Raw genomic sequence first — 18193 nt, forward strand, 5'->3', positions numbered from 1 at the left:
CTTAGACTTTTGTTCTGTGCACGCACTTGTTCAAGCACTGGTGCTGGTACTTTTGTCTGGATAACATTTGCCTTGCACTGCACTTGGCCATATGTTTCCTAACTGGACTAACAGTTCTTTGGTGTACTGGACAGAAAACACTCGGAGGCCTGTTTAGTTCAGTGTTCTGATGGATGCACCCATACAATGTTGTTGTTTGTTATTATATAACACTCCAATGCATTGGGAGGTTACCTACAGTACACGAACCAACCAAAGTGGCAATATCGGCAATCGGCTCGGCGGTTTCGGCGGTCTTGGCAAAAAAAAAAAGGGTTCCAAAAATTCGCGGATCGGCAATTTTGTCAAATTTTTATTTCAACAAGAATTACGTTTGCACTTCATCCAGAACTGTTCATTATTATTATATTGACCATGTTTACATGCACATTGTTATTAACAGCTTCAAGTCATAAAAGTGAAACACCAATTTTTTAAAATAAATAAATTGTGAAACTGACTCATGTGCAACTTGCGTCAGCTGTGGAAGCATTCATTATATATGATGGGGATCAGTTTGACTTTTCGATGTGTCGCCGATTTAAAAAAAAAAAAATGGGGAGAGGGTGGTTTGAGGGACGGATGTTTAAAACCAAATTGGCTATCAGACTATTTTGTTCCACACCAGTAACAACTTGCTGCGATTCTGCAAATACGCACTGGTCACTTTGCTGTGAATCTGTGACCTCTTTATCTGTCGGTTGTTGTTAACTGCCGATATGTTATAAATTTAATTTTAAAAAACCCCGCAGTATCCCCCCCCCCCCAATCCTTTTAAAAACACTTATTTTTATAATTTTCTCTTTTTTTATTATTATTTATTTAACTTTTTTAAATGTAGTAAACGTGAAAACAGATTCGACATCTCCTCACACATGAAATGAACTGTCCACTGCTGTGCTAAATATCACGTGCGCAAAACCAAGCTGATTCTTTCGTCTCCCCCTTTTTCTCTAGATTTCACTTCTTTCCTTAGTAAACCGAAGAACTCTCCCTTCTCCATATGCTCCTGTTCATTGTTTGTTTATTGTAATCGTTTCCCATTGAACAATTTACAAGGGCTATTGGTTAATAAAAATCTATTATTTAATTATTATTTTCATTGTAGTGCGAATGTCTTATAAACACATCAATCGCGATTTAAAAAACCCCACGTGAAATAAATAAATAAATATATATATATATATATATATATATATATATATATATATATATATATTTTTTTTTTTTTTTATAATTCATAAGTAGCATAGTGGCAATTGACAACAACGAACAAAAAAAAGCTTAGAGGCTCAAATCAAGTAGCTCGTGCACGTTTTCAGTGTCTGCAGCTACCGCTGATCAACCGTCTTAACAGGAAATTTTCAAATTTTGCCGACTAGTCTAGACGCCATCTAGCTTGGTCGGAGTCGCCATCTAGACGCAATTATGGTTGGTTCGCGTACTGTAACACCTGCATCCCTGGTGGCTAAGTCTTCCCACCCTATCAGAACCTACATGAGATGTGGCTCATTATCTCCTAAATCCACTGATTCTTAGGAGCCATACCTGCCACTATTGATGGATGCTGCCTTTCTGGTTCACATTGATTAGCCTATTTTTCCACTTGTCGGACTCCATTCGGTCCTTGGGGAGATAACAGGAGCATCTTCGGATTCAGGATCCCACCACCATCTGTTGAATGCTGCACTTGGTTTGAGGACAGGTAATGTTGAAAAGAAATGGAGAAAACTCAAGGATTTATTCCCGCCCAAGCCTCCCTGCTTCCTGTTCCGTGCGATGCACTCGGGGGGGGGGGGGGGGGGGGGGGGGGGGTTGGGGGGAGAAGAAGGAAGTTGCAGTAACGTGACCGGAACTAGAGGGAGCATACAGTGTAAGAACGTTAGGCCATCCCATTATTTGGGATGTTTGGACCAGACCATTAGCGTGGGGGGAGGGGGGGGGGAATGCACTTGGTTTGAGGACAGGTATTGTATCTATAAAATAGAAAACACCTCATGTTTTCTCTAAAAAAAAAATAATTATGTACCATACAATTTAAATCTGTTTTTATAGTGTATAATCAAAATAACAAGCAAAAAATGTTAATCTTACTTTTGTTTTTATGTGAGCATTGCAAATCAGAAACTCATTGCAAATTAGAAACTCATTGATATTCTACACACGAAAATGCATTTAATTTTAGTCAAAGATAAATTAGCAGAAAACTCAGATCATTCTCTTCAACTAAACCTTTTATTTCCTCACACATCCACTTATTAATATTTAAGCATAATGGTACTAATAAATAAATTGCTATAAACATTTTCACACTGTTTTGTTTAACGACACTATACTAAAGCACAATGTGCCCACTAACTGGGATCAGTCCTAGACCAACCGAACATCAGGTCGTACTAAAATCTCATAGGCGACCATGTTAACGTTTGTGTTTAACACACTATGTGCAATATATCAACCAAACTATGACCCATAAATATCAGTACTACAACCCCTATCTCAAAGTATTAACTGCAGAAAAAGGTACCTTTCATGGCTAATTTTCGGTACCACCAGATGTTTTTACAACACCCCTAATTTCGCACAAAATATGAGTACTTTTTTTACAGGCACCCCATACATGTTTCAAGCACAAGGCTATTTGACACAATTATACTACATGAAATAAAATTGCATACATTATTTGCCCAGATGAAACTAATTTTTTTTTACAGCCATGCAACACACTTACAGTTACATGTACCACTAATCACAGGACTTGTGGTGTTAACTTCTCTATAAAAGGTTCGGTGCACCTCGAACTTTGACCCAGCCGGAAGTTATTTGGTTTAGTATTATCATCAGGCGAGTGCTTTACCACTGGGCCATGTCCCGCCACTTACCTTAACAATGACAGAAACCTCAGGATGGTCTGTCTGTAATGTGCTGTGATATTCAACATTAACCGGCCACTTTACCACTGGGCTATGTCCCGCCACTTACCTTAACAATGACAGAAACCTCAGGATGGTCTGTCTGTAATGTGCTGTGATATTCAACATTAACCGGCCACTTTACCACTGGGCTATGTCCTGCCACTTACCTTAACAATGACAGAAACCTCAGGATGGTCTGTCTGTAATGTGCTGTGATATTCAACATTAACCGGCCACTTTACCACTGGGCTATGTCCCGCCACTTACCTTAACAATGACAGAAACCTCAGGATGGTCTGTCTGTAATGTGCTGTGATATTCAACATTAACCGGCCACTTTACCACTGGGCTATGTCCCGCCACTTACCTTAACAATGACAGAAACCTCAGGATGGTCTGTCTGTAATGTGCTGTGATATTCAACATTAACCGGCCACTTTACCACTGGGCTATGTCCCGCCACTTACCTTAACAATGACAGAAACCTCAGGATGGTCTGTCTGTAATGTGCTGTGATATTCAACATTAACCGGCCACTTTACCACTGGGCTATGTCCTGCCACTTACCTTAACAATGACAGAAACCTCAGGATGGTCTGTCTGTAATGTGCTGTGATATTCAACATTAACCGGCCACTTTACCACTGGGCCATGTCCCGCCACTTACCTTAACAATGACAGAAACCTCAGGATGGTCTGTCTGTAATGTGCTGTGATATTCAACATTAACCGGCCACTTTACCACTGGGCTATGTCCCGCCACTTACCTTAACAATGACAGAAACCTCAGGATGGTCTGTCTGTAATGTGCTGTGATATTCAACATTAACCGGCCACTTTACCACTGGGCTATGTCCCGCCACTTACCTTAACAATGACAGAAACCTCAGGATGGTCTGTCTGTAATGTGCTGTGATATTCAACATTAACCGGCCACTTTACCACTGGGCTATGTCCCGCCACTTACCTTAACAATGACAGAAACCTCAGGATGGTCTGTCTGTAATGTGCTGTGATATTCAACATTAACCGGCCACTTTACCACTGGGCCATGTCCCGCCACTTACCTTAACAATGACAGAAACCTCAGGATGGTCTGTCTGTAATGTGCATGTCCCGCCAAGACAGAAACCTCAGGATGGTCTGTCTGTAATGTGCTGTGATATTCAACATTAACCGGCCACTTTACCACTGGGCCATGTCCCGCCACTTACCTTAACAATGACAGAAACCTCAGGATGGTCTGTCTGTAATGTGCTGTGATATTCAACATTAACCGGCCACTTTACCACTGGGCTATGTCCCGCCACTTACCTTAACAATGACAGAAACCTCAGGATGGTCTGTCTGTAATGTGCTGTGATATTCAACATTAACCGGCCACTTTACCACTGGGCCATGTCCCGCCACTTACCTTAACAATGACAGAAACCTCAGGATGGTCTGTCTGTAATGTGCTGTGATATTCAACATTAACCGGCCACTTTACCACTGGGCTATGTCCCGCCACTTACCTTAACAATGACAGAAACCTCAGGATGGTCTGTCTGTAATGTGCTGTGATATTCAACATTAACCGGCCACTTTACCACTGGGCTATGTCCCGCCACTTACCTTAACAATGACAGAAACCTCAGGATGGTCTGTCTGTAATGTGCTGTGATATTCAACATTAACCGGCCACTTTACCACTGGGCTATGTCCTGCCACGTATCTTAACAAAGACAGAAACCTCAGGATGGTCTGTTTGTAATGTGCTGTGATATTCAACATTAACCGGCCACTTTACCACTGGGCTATGTCCTGCCACTTACCTTAACAATGACAGAAACCTCAGGATGGTCTGTCTGTAATGTGCTGTGATATTCAACATTAACCGGCCACTTTACCACTGGGCTATGTCCTGCCACTTATCTTAACAAAGACAGAAACCTCAGGATGGTCTGTTTGTAATGTGCTGTGATATTCAACATTAACCGGCCACTTTACCACTGGGCTATGTCCTGCCACTTATCTTAACAAAGACAGGAACCTCAGGATGGTCTGTTTGTAATGTGCTGTGATATTCCACATTAACCGGCCACTTTACCACTGGGCTATGTCCCGCCACTTACCTTAACAATGACAGAAACCTCAGGATGGTCTGTCTGTAATGTGCTGTGATATTCAACATTAACCGGCCACTTTACAACATTAACCGGCCACTTTACAATGACACTGGGCTATGTCCTGCCACTTACCTTAACAATGACAGAAACCTCAGGATGGTCTGTCTGTAATGTGCTGTGATATTCAACATTAACCGGCCACTTTACCACTGGGCTATGTCCTGCCACTTACCTTAACAATGACAGAAACCTCAGGATGGTCTGTTTGTAATGTGCTGTGATATTCAACATTAACCGGCCACTTTACCACTGGGCTATGTCCCGCCACTTACCTTAACAATGACAGAAACCTCAGGATGGTCTGTCTGTAATGTGCTGTGATATTCAACATTAACCGGCCACTTTACCACTGGGCTATGTCCTGCCACTTACCTTAACAATGACAGAAACCTCAGGATGGTCTGTTTGTAATGTGCTGTGATATTCAACATTAACCGGCCACTTTACCACTGGGCTATGTCCCGCCACTTACCTTAACAATGACAGAAACCTCAGGATGGTCTGTCTGTAATGTGCTGTGATATTCAACATTAACCGGCCACTTTACCACTGGGCTATGTCCCGCCACTTACCTTAACAATGACAGAAACCTCAGGATGGTCTGTCTGTAATGTGCTGTGATATTCAACATTAACCGGCCACTTTACCACTGGGCTATGTCCTGCCACTTACCTTAACAATGACAGAAACCTCAGGATGGTCTGTCTGTAATGTGCTGTGATATTCAACATTAACCGGCCACTTTACCACTGGGCCATGTCCCGCCACTTACCTTAACAAAGACAGAAACCTCAGGATGGTCTGTTTGTAATGTGCTGTGATATTCAACATTAACCGGCCACTTTACCACTGGGCTATGTCCCGCCACTTACCTTAACAATGACAGAAACCTCAGGATGGTCTGTCTGTAATGTGCTGTGATATTCAACATTAACCGGCCACTTTACCACTGGGCCATGTCCCGCCACTTACCTTAACAATGACAGAAACCTCAGGATGGTCTGTCTGTAATGTGCTGTGATATTCAACATTAACCGGCCACTTTACCACTGGGCCATGTCCCGCCACTTACCTTAACAAAGACAGAAACCTCAGGATGGTCTGTCTGTAATGTGCTGTGATATTCAACATTAACCGGCCACTTTACCACTGGGCCATGTCCCGCCACTTACCTTAACAATGACAGAAACCTCAGGATGGTCTGTCTGTAATGTGCTGTGATATTCAACATTAACCGGCCACTTTACCACATGGCTATGTCCCGCCACTTACCTTAACAAAGACAGAAACCTCAGGATGGTCTGTTTGTAATGTGCTGTGATATTCAACATTAACCGGCCACTTTACCACTGGGCCATGTCCCGCCACTTACCTTAACAATGACAGAAACCTCAGGATGGTCTGTCTGTAATGTGCTGTGATATTCAACATTAACCGGCCACTTTACCACTGGGCTATGTCCCGCCACTTACCTTAACAATGACAGAAACCTCAGGATGGTCTCTCTGTAATGTGCTGTGATATTCAACATTAACTGGCCACTTTACCACTGGACTATGTCCCGCCACTTACCTTAACAATGACAGAAACCTCAGGATGGTCTGTCTGTAATGTGCTGTGATATTCAACATTAACCGGCCACTTTACCACTGGGCTATGTCCTGCCACTTATCTTAACAAAGACAGGAACCTCAGGATGGTCTGTCTGTAATGTGCTGTGATATTCCACATTAACCGGCCACTTTACCACTGGGCTATGTCCTGCCACTTACCTTAACAATGACAGAAACCTCAGGATGGTCTGTCTGTAATGTGCTGTGATATTCAACATTAACCGGCCACTTTACCACTGGGCTATGTCCTGCCACTTACCTTAACAATGACAGAAACCTCAGGATGGTCTGTCTGTAATGTGCTGTGATATTCAACATTAACCGGCCACTTTACCACTGGGCCATGTCCCGCCACTTACCTTAACAAAGACAGAAACCTCAGGATGGTCTGTTTGTAATGTGCTGTGATATTCAACATTAACCGGCCACTTTACCACTGGGCTATGTCCCGCCACTTACCTTAACAATGACAGAAACCTCAGGATGGTCTGTCTGTAATGTGCTGTGATATTCAACATTAACCGGCCACTTTACCACTGGGCCATGTCCCGCCACTTACCTTAACAATGACAGAAACCTCAGGATGGTCTGTCTGTAATGTGCTGTGATATTCAACATTAACCGGCCACTTTACCACTGGGCCATGTCCCGCCACTTACCTTAACAATGACAGAAACCTCAGGATGGTCTGTCTGTAATGTGCTGTGATATTCAACATTAACCGGCCACTTTACCACTGGGCCATGTCCCGCCACTTATTTTAACAAAGACAGAAACCTCAGGATGGTCTGTCTGTAATGTTCTGTGATATTCAACATTAACCGGCCACTTTACCACTGGGCCATGTCCCGCCACTTACCTTAACAATGACAGAAACCTCAGGATGGTCTGTCTGTAATGTGCTGTGATATTCAACATTAACCGGCCACTTTACCACATGGCTATGTCCCGCCACTTATCTTAACAAAGACAGAAACCTCAGGATGGTCTGTTTGTAATGTGCTGTGATATTCAACATTAACCGGCCACTTTACCACTGGGCCATGTCCCGCCACTTACCTTAACAATGACAGAAACCTCAGGATGGTCTGTCTGTAATGTGCTGTGATATTCAACATTAACCGGCCACTTTACCACTGGGCTATGTCCTGCCACTTACCTTAACAATGACAGAAACCTCAGGATGGTCTGTCTGTAATGTGCTGTGATATTCAACATTAACCGGCCACTTTACCACTGGGCTATGTCCTGCCACTTACCTTAACAATGACAGAAACCTCAGGATGGTCTGTCTGTAATGTGCTGTGATATTCAACATTAACCGGCCACTTTACCACTGGGCTATGTCCTGCCACTTATCTTAACAAAGACAGGAACCTCAGGATGGTCTGTTTGTAATGTGCTGTGATATTCCACATTAACCGGCCACTTTACCACTGGGCTATGTCCTGCCACTTACCTTAACAATGACAGAAACCTCAGGATGGTCTGTCTGTAATGTGCTGTGATATTCAACATTAACCGGCCACTTTACCACTGGGCTATGTCCTGCCACTTATCTTAACAAAGACAGGAACCTCAGGATGGTCTGTTTGTAATGTGCTGTGATATTCCACATTAACCGGCCAGTTTACCACTGGGCTATGTCCCGCCACTTACCTTAACAATGACAGAAACCTCAGGATGGTCTGTCTGTAATGTGCTGTGATATTCAACATTAACCGGCCACTTTACCACTGGGCTATGTCCTGCCACTTACCTTAACAATGACAGAAACCTCAGGATGGTCTGTCTGTAATGTGCTGTGATATTCAACATTAACCGGCCACTTTACCACTGGGCTATGTCCTGCCACTTACCTTAACAATGACAGAAACCTCAGGATGGTCTGTCTGTAATGTGCTGTGATATTCAACATTAACCGGCCACTTTACCACTGGGCTATGTCCCGCCACTTACCTTAACAATGACAGAAACCTCAGGATGGTCTGTCTGTAATGTGCTGTGATATTCAACATTAACCGGCCACTTTACCACTGGGCTATGTCCTGCCACTTACCTTAACAATGACAGAAACCTCAGGATGGTCTGTTTGTAATGTGCTGTGATATTCCACATTAACCGGCCTCGGTGGTGCAGTGGTTAAGTGGTAGGTACAGGGTTCGCAGCCCGGTACTGGCTCCAACTCCGAGTAAATTCTTAAGGCCACTACACCCTCTTCTCTCTCAAACCACTAACCACCTAACAACTAACCCACTGTCCTGGACAGACAGCCCAGATAGCTGAGGTGTGTGCACCCAGGACAGCCTGCTTGAACCTTAATTGAATTATAAGCACGAAAGTAAGTTGAAATGAAATGATTGAACATTCTTTTTGTTTCTGGCTCACTCTAGACCTACAAACATCAGAGCAAGCCAAGAGGACTTGCATTAGTGATAAACAACGAGAAGTTTGAACTGCCAAAGAAGAATGGCAGCAATCTGGCAGATCGACATGGAACCAACATTGACCAGTCCACAGTCAGTCAGCTGTTAGAGCAGCTGGGCTATACAGTTTGCATTCGTAAAGATTTGACAGCTGAGGTACATCCAATTTATTTATCCTATAACTTACCGATGATATCCATGTCATAAACCCATGCGATAATTTAGCAAATTTAGCAAATTTTCACGTTCTCAGTAATACGGTGTTGCTGTGAAATGGTGATTTGTTTAGAAGCCATCAAGACCTGTATACCATAGTGTAACGTGTTCATAAGATTTAGTTAAAGTTTGCACTAGACAGAAAAGAACAAACTTTAATCTTCCGTCTTCACACTGGACATTGTGGCCTAAAGAAGTACCTAAAAAGGATAGGACTTGCAGAGGTGGCGCAATGCGAATGTGGTGCTGAAGAGCAAACACAGGAACACGTTCTACAAACCTGCCCGCACCGAGAAGAAATTAGACAGAAAGTTTGGATGGAAGACCTGTCCCTCAACACAAAACTGTGTCGGACCTGTCGACGACCTCCGGAAGACGGCAAACTTCATCACCACATCCGGATTACTGATATGACGACAGGGTTCCACCTAGCATCTGGAAAATGGGAGTCATCATGACTCACAGGGTATTATTTTGGGAGTCGTGCATTCAAAAATGATAGTCATCTATGATATATTTCTTAAATCACATAATTAACTGAATAACTGTCTTGTTTATATTACAGTGTTCTCGCTGCTCCATTTAAGTGGGGCGGCCCACCCCGCTATTGCATTTTGCCACCGTCCTTTCACGTTCTCCGCCCTCCTTTATTTTTCTGCGCCCTTCTTTATTTTACAGCACCCTACTATATTTTACAGCACCTATATCCGCTATTTACAAATGCACACTTTTTCCACACACAAAAAACCCCACAATGATCAGTCTGCACACTGGACATATCAAAGGAAACGAGCCATGTTGTGTACGAAAAAACAATTGACGAAACATTTACGACAGTTGCCGTAATGTAATTTAACAGATTTGTCACATGATCAGAATGGTCATTCTGTCTTTTGTTTCCACTAACAATCGTCTGGTATTTTGTCCACAATTGCAGATATAATTGGTTGTAATGGATGATTTGTACTATGTCATTTCTGTCATTCTGTTTATTTATCAGTTCTTTATAAAATATTGCAAACAATTAATTTTGGGGGATATCACAGCTTATAAAAACAACGGAAGTGGTAGTGTTTATCATTAAAATCATTTATCTTGGGTGCCAAATAATATATACACCGCCTTTACAAAAACGAAATTACTTTTTATCAGCTGGCGATAATATTTTATTACAGCGATCGATTCATTCGATGAAGATGGAAATAACAAAATATGTATCCAACAGTAGGGGATCACTTTACAAACATCTTTATTGTTTTTCGTATATCTTGAAATCTTTATTAAAATAATAATATTAAAACTTTGATCGATTCAGCAAAACCGGAACTGGGTGATTCTACATAAATTGGCAATTTTATGTCCCCGACTTTCAAATACTTCTATTTTTATATTACACAATCACAATTAAAATTTTACTGAAATATAGGGAACATATGAGAAATACTATTCTAAAAATACCATGACTAAAGTTACATATCATGCTATTTATATTATGTTTGTGCTGAATAAACAGATCACACACTGTATTTTCGCCTTATCCCTACTTGTGCTCCCTTTGCTTTCGATTTTCACTTATAACTAAATAATCAGAAACAATTTTAAGAACTAATTTTAGTTTCGTATAGGTTCTACTTCTATATTTAATGTTTACTCATATTTATACTATTTGCCAAAAGAAAAAATATTTTTGTTACATCACTGACACTTGTCCCTGAATTTGACGTCATTACCACAACGAGCAGATGATTAGCCTGACATTTGTTGTGGGTTATCTCCCTTCAACACCTTTCCTGACCTGAAAGTTTGCTGGCGTTTTTTTTCAACATGTGGCTAATAGAAGTTACACTGGTGTAAATCTGATTAATGAGAAAATCACCACTTCCTTCATAATTTCAGGTGAGTAGCTTAATTACAGTGTATGTGTCATTACCGTATGTTTAAGAACTGTTTTATGCATTTCAATAGTTTTGTTTAATTTAAATTTCTTTCAAATTAGTTATGAACACATGCCATATGGAATGTCTGAAATAGCTTTGAAAAGTATGGTAGCCTGTTAAGGCCAAAATATGTACAAAATGTCATTACCAAAACAGTCATTATAACAACAACAAAAATGTTGCGGTAATGACATTGAAACCTTAAGTATTTAAACAACTACATTGTTGGTAAAAACTGAATGGCAACTTCATAGGAAATGGATTGTAATTGTAGTAAACATCAATAAATTCACAAACAGTTACAGATTATTGTTACATTGTATAATTACAAACAACACCACTTATTTAGTTCAAAATACATTTTAAAAATCAGTATTTAGTGTCATTTTATTTTTTATTTTTTCAGTGATGTTAGACAGTCAGAATCAAGTAACTTATATAACAGCAGAATTAAAAAAAAAAAAAAGTATATATCGTTTTGGACAGGTGATACTTACATGTCAGTGATTAAAGGGCCTAATCATGTACTTTTCAGTCATTTTTAAATTGTAGTAGTTCCTTTCGAGCATTATAATTATAGAAAGTATGTATAAAGTTATGTACTTTCTACAACACAATTTCAAAGTAAAGATAAATCAAAGCTTGTCTTAGTAAAAAATAAAATGAATGAATAAACTAAATGAATTACTGTGTGCAGACAATGTTTATTTTTTATTTGTTTTACTAAGACAAACTTTGATTGTGTACTTATCAGAAAGTTCATAACTTTATATATACTTTCTATAATTATAATCCCCAAAAGGAATTACTACAACCTAAAAACGACCTAAAACTATGTTATTAAGCAAAATATATTATAATAAAACGTGGAAATGCTAATACTAGCTTTTTGTTGTTGTTTCAGTTATAAACTCATGTCTCGGTGATGGCTGCATTGTCAGACAAGGAAAGGAGTAGGAGGTACATGCGAAAATTTAAAAATGATCCCGAGAAACACGAAGAATACCTCAGAAAAGAAAGAGAACGATATCGAAAAAGAATAGAAACCAAAAACCAGGAATAATTCAAGATGTTGATTCCGATGAAGTTGAAGTGAAAGTCATGCACAGTGTTGGTGTTAATCGCTCCTCTGGCCTTCGAAAATTGATGATATAGTTTGGTACAAAATGAATCAAATCGTTTCTTTGGTTGATGAGGCAAAGCCTGTTACACAACGACACCAAGAGATCAACAAGGCAACATGGAATGCAATCTGCAAATGGCTTGAATGTCAGTGATTAAGACAGACTATTAGCTTAAAAGCAGTAATAATCAGATATTGTATGCTGTTGACGCGTTATGAGTTCAAAATTTAACCTTTTCCAGTTAACGTTTTATATTTGTTCTAAACCAGTATAACTAAACATTGGTGCATAAAACTGGCTGCTCTGGTTCTGAGAAAGAACCATTTTGCATTGATCTCTACAAACATAATTAATGGTGTATACTTTGATACAGATTTACACACAATATGATATAGAAGTTTTTGTTTTTAGTGTTATCAATTGATGTTGCAAGTTAACATTTTTTAAACCCACTTTGAACATGTTCCAGTCTCAAACAGCAACACATGTCAGTGTATATAAGATGTGTTTCTGGTGTGTTTCTTCATTCCACGTTCCATGCTTGCTCAGCTAATGAAGATGATGTTAGACGTTTCACTATGACATTGTGTGTTTGTTTTTGTTATTTCTTCTATGTCATTACCACAACAGTGCCATCACCACAACTATTACCGGTATGTCATTACCACAACTCAGTCATTTTATCTTCTTTTAAATAGTTTTGATAAAGATACGCACAAGTAAAGGTTGTGAAAATCAATTTCAAATTCAAATTACTATTGCATCAATCATTATATCTGAGTATGAATAACATTAATATTAATAAATTAATACATGCATACACCAGCTCTCTCTGTATATACATATATTGGAAATAATTAAACGAAATAAAAATTATTTTTGTTAGAAACATTTTTCAATCTGTTGTGGTAAAGACATTTTATAGACAGGACTATTAAATGTGACTTCCTCATATAGAAATAAATAGCAAAACGTCTTATGTATATAAAAAATAAAGGCTTTTAAAAAAGAAAGAAATAAGCCGTGGTAATAAATAAAATAACAAACTTGGTACCAGTTACCTGTGTAATATCAAATTTATGTCCCTCGTGAAATAATTTTTACTTTCCATTCACTAAAGCTTGTGACAAGTGAAACTTATTTCACTCGGGACATATATTTGATAATAACTGGTAACTTGTTTATTATCCTCTATTTATTTATTATAGTATGTGGGATTAGAATCTACACATCAGTCACCAATTGTACACACTGTAAATTGTGACTACCCAGGGGTGGCACAGTGTTAAAAATAGTGGACTGGCTCGATGTTGCCAGACTCTCCATTAAAATTCAGCTGTGAAGTACATTTTCACAAATACAACAAATATAACACACACACATATAAAAGTGGTAAGGCCATGGCTGTACCGGCTGTACTGTCTGCACTGCCCCTGCTACCGTAACTAATGGTCTCAATGGTATAGTAGGTAAGCTACTGGACTTTAGGCTGGTAGGTACAGTGAAACCGGCCGTACTGTCTGCACTGCCCCTGCTACCGTAACTAATGGTCTGAGTGGTATAGTAGGTAAGCTATTGGACTTTAGGCTGGTAGGTACAGTGAAACCGGCCGTACTGTCTGCACTGCCCCTGCTACCGTAACTAATGGTCTGAGTGGTATAGTAGGTAAGCTATTGAACTTTAGGCTGGTAGGTACAGTGAAACCGGCCGTACTGTCTGCACTGCCCCTGCTACCGTAACTAATGGTCTGAGTGGTATAGTAGGTAAGCTATTGGACTTTAGGCGGGTAGATACAGTGAAACCGGCCGTACTGTCTGCACTGCCCCTGCTACCGTAACTAATGGTCTCAATGGTATAGTAGGTAAGCTATTGGACTTTAGGCTGGTAGGTACAGTGAAACCTCTCAAGACCGGACCCTCTGTAAACCAGAATTCCCTCAAAACTGGACATTTCACAGAGCCCCCTTTTAAAAACCAGGACAGAACTTAACCTCTGTAAACCGGATCCCTCTTAAAACCGAACATTTATCTTTGTCCCAGAGGTGTCCGGTTTATAGGGGTTTCACTGAACAGGGTTTGCATCCCGGTACCGGCTCACACTCGCTGACTTCTCTAGCTCTCACTAACACTAACAACTAACCACTAACCCACTGTTGTAGGCCCTGTTCCACGAAAGAATATCATAGCTAAGGTTTATTGTAGTGACTTAAGGCTGCCCCACATTAGCGCAGCGTGTCGGCAGCACAAAATAACTTCCAATGAATTACCATATACATACCCCCACTAGCGCAGCGCATCAACGTCTGGGGTTTTTTATCATTCCAAAAGCGATTTTTGCTGCTTGCTGCTCTGACACACACAGAAATCCCCAGTTTATGATGTCATAATGTTGTAATATTTTAGGTCTTCCACCAAAAAACCCCACACACCATTGACGAATATCTTTATTTTACCGAGAAACAATGCCAAAACTAAATATTAACGAAGAAAGGTTGATCATAGAGGTGCAGAAACACCCATGCATATACGATATCCAATTGGTTAGTTACAAAGACACGGAAATGGCAGCCAATGCCTGGTCAATGATGTCGTTTACCTGAAACTTCCTCTTGCGTTTTTTATCAAGTAATCTTCTATACAAATATATACATTAAAACCAATTTACTTGAAATTATCTTGTTTTCAAATCAAATCCGTTTTTCTTTTCCTCTTTTCAGCTTTTGTTCTCTCTTTTATTACTGTTTGACAGGCTGTGTACATGTATATGTGGGCATTATTGCCGCTTCACTGCTGACGTGCTGCCGACGTGCTGTGCTAGTGTGGGACGGCTTTTACAATGAATTTTTTTGACTGGCACACAAACTCTATAGCCGTTCCACAAAGCATCCTTACGATAGTCCTTACGATTAACATTTTGTTTGTGAAGATATGCAAATTATATAATACATTGGTTGGCAACTATTCCAGGCCTCGAAATTCGGTGTTAAAAGGGCAGGCTATAATAGCCTTTAAAAATCTAGGAAATGAAGGGCACCAAGGCTAACCTAAAAGGCACAAAGGCTACGTTCATACATTTTCAAAGGGCACCAAGGCAGTCTTTTTTAGGAAGTCAATTTTAACCAGAAAAAAACCTTTATCTGTAATTCTGTTAAATTGGTCATTCATCAATAAATCAAAATATTGTAGTGGTGTCATTAAACAAAACAGTATTTTAATTTTTTTGTGGTGTCCTTAAAGACAACTTTGGTGGAGAGATTATGACGTATCTGATCTCCTTGAACAAACACTGCTGCTGTTACATCTCATTACAGCAGGTAATGGATCAAAGTCCACTAGTTTCAGACCATCTGAGCAGATGGAGTATGACTGAAAGAAAATTATATTTGAATGGCTGGACAGTTATGTTAAAGTCTTAACATTAAAGAAATAAAATAAAATAATCTATAATAAAAGTAGATATGTTAATTTTATCTATTAGTTTGTGAAGGTATCTCCAGAGAATCACTGTAGAATACAGGTATTAAGTTTCAGAATTAACCAATCAAGATTTCTATTTCAATTTTACAATCTCATTAATTTAAAAAACAAAACAAAAAAACAAAAGTTTTTACAAGTTTAGACATCTTTATTATTTTGTGGAGACTACCAAGAGAATATGTGTATTACGTTTCAGAACAATACAATCAAAACTTTAGGAAAAGGGATGAAATGTTCAGTGTTAAATTATTTGAAATACAAATAATTAAATAAATAAAAATTTAATCTTTATATTATTTTTGTTGTAAATTCTATATCTAACTATAATTTAAAAAATCCACCCTAATTTCAACTTTTTCTCCAACAAACATAATTGTAATAACATGATTAACCAAATGACCCATTTAATTATAGATTAAAAAATGTGGAGGGAAATCCCAATCTGTCGGAGGACACCATGGCCTATTTTCATTCAGCATTTATGGATTATTTTTAATATGTGTGTAGGTGCGGATCCAGGATTTTTAAATAGGGGGGCCCGAGGGCACGAAGTGCCCGAGATTCCTGGGGGGATCCGGGGGCATGCTCCCCCGCAAAATTTTGAAATTTAAGTGGCCTGAAACGCGATTTCCTCGCATCTGAGTAACAAAATAGCTATATTAACGTATGTTTTTGGTATTGTCATACTGTTTTTGTTATCTTCAAAATTTCATAAACTCTGGTCTCTTCTGTTTTTTTTAAAAAGTTAAAGTGGTCATCTCTCCTTCCCATATTAGGCTGGTTTTCCGTTGACTGCGGCTGCCGGTAAATGGGAAGAAATATCGAAACAAAATATAATTTAAAGACTCTTGGGAAATAAGTGCATTTTTGTGTAGGCTAATTCCACTCTAGTGTATGCTATAGTTAAAAAATAATAATAACTTGACCCCAAAAATAGGGGGGGGGGGGGGGGGCGGGCCCTTTGGGCCCCCACTAAATCCGCGCCTGGTGTGTGTGTGTGTGTGTGTTAAATGGCGGTTGAGGGGGGTGTGGGGGCAGCAGCGATGGTTTTTATACACCCCCACCCCACTTTTTGGCACTTTCTTACGCCGTGCCCTGGACCCAATCACTGGCGTTGTTAGAGACTGGACCCAGACTAGACATGCCTGGACGTTGAATGGATATGAGCATAACTAATTTGTTTGAAATTGGAATCATTAACACGTGCTCTTATTAGGTACCACGGTAATTGGTTACACACGAGATCGCATGACAGTACGGTAACGTGTGTGGCGATTAAACGGCTTTTATTACAAACTGCTAAATACTGTAGGCCTATAGAGGAAAATATATCGTATTATCGTAACTCCAGTCATCTCATACATTGTAGGTTTATTTTCCAAAAACAACAATGTGCGATCTCAACAAAACAATCAAGGATTTCTCGATACCACATGCACATACTACAAGTCATCGGGTTTTTTACCGCATGCAAAGGTGAAGGTCATTTGAAGAAGACATGGTAGGCCTACAATTTTCGTTGTTGGCTACTGCTTAGGCCTAGTACCCAGAATGTGTTAATATACACGGGTGTAGCCTGTAGGAAGATACCAAAAAGTGGGGTGGGTGGGCACACAGACGCACGTATAAAATTAATATATAAACCATCGATGCTGCTACTAAGTACCCCTTCGGCCTTCCCCGCTTCCTATGCTAGTGACGTAAGGCCTATCAACTGCTGAGCATGGGTAATAATGAAATAAACGGAATATTCAAGAATAACCACAAATATTAAACAGTTCACATTTATTTCAGTGTTTCAGTTAATTGGGAATAAATTAATTTGGGTGATGTTAGCATGGGTCCGTTCAATAGGCTAATAAACATTAAAACTATACGTCAGGGAACGCCTTTTTTATTACTATGAAATTTACTACAAGTTATTCATTTCTAAGCCGATTGATTTGTAAATTGCACACAAAATTAGTATTGTTTTGTTATTTCCAATACACGTTTACTTTTCTTGTTATGTCAAACAAAACTGAAATTAATAGCAAAAAACATTTTTTATAGAATGATGGGACAGACTCTTTTTTTTTAATTTCAAAATTTGTCATGAAGAATATCGATAACAACAGCCCCAAGTTCAGCCAGCAAACGTTTGTCTAACGTTCGTGAACTATTTGATTGGTTCTCAACGTGGCCATTTGGTTTATTGTGAAGCGCACAAACCAGTCTAGCTCAGTCTGGTTGAACGCAGCTGACATTTAAATAGCTAATAATAATAATTTTTACCTGAA

At 39.5% G+C, this 18193-nt stretch overlaps 1 protein-coding gene across 4 annotated transcripts in view; it reads left to right on the forward strand.

Annotated features, from left to right (window-relative positions):
- LOC121390663 (caspase-2-like) overlaps positions 1-18193 on the forward strand; it is an 83272-nt gene that overhangs the window by 24952 nt on the left and 40127 nt on the right. For 3 of the 4 annotated variants that reach the window (XM_041522532.1, XM_041522530.1, XM_041522533.1), the window contains exon 5: positions 9129-9317. The exons of the other annotated variant lie outside the window; for it this stretch is intronic. In XM_041522532.1, the coding sequence (XP_041378466.1) occupies positions 9129-9317 (189 nt within the window). The remainder of the gene's footprint in view (positions 1-9128; positions 9318-18193) is intronic. 4 annotated transcript variants of the gene reach the window in all.

This window comes from Gigantopelta aegis, chromosome 15, assembly GCF_016097555.1.
Source record: "Gigantopelta aegis isolate Gae_Host chromosome 15, Gae_host_genome, whole genome shotgun sequence".
NCBI classification, from domain to species: domain Eukaryota; kingdom Metazoa; phylum Mollusca; class Gastropoda; order Neomphalida; family Peltospiridae; genus Gigantopelta; species Gigantopelta aegis.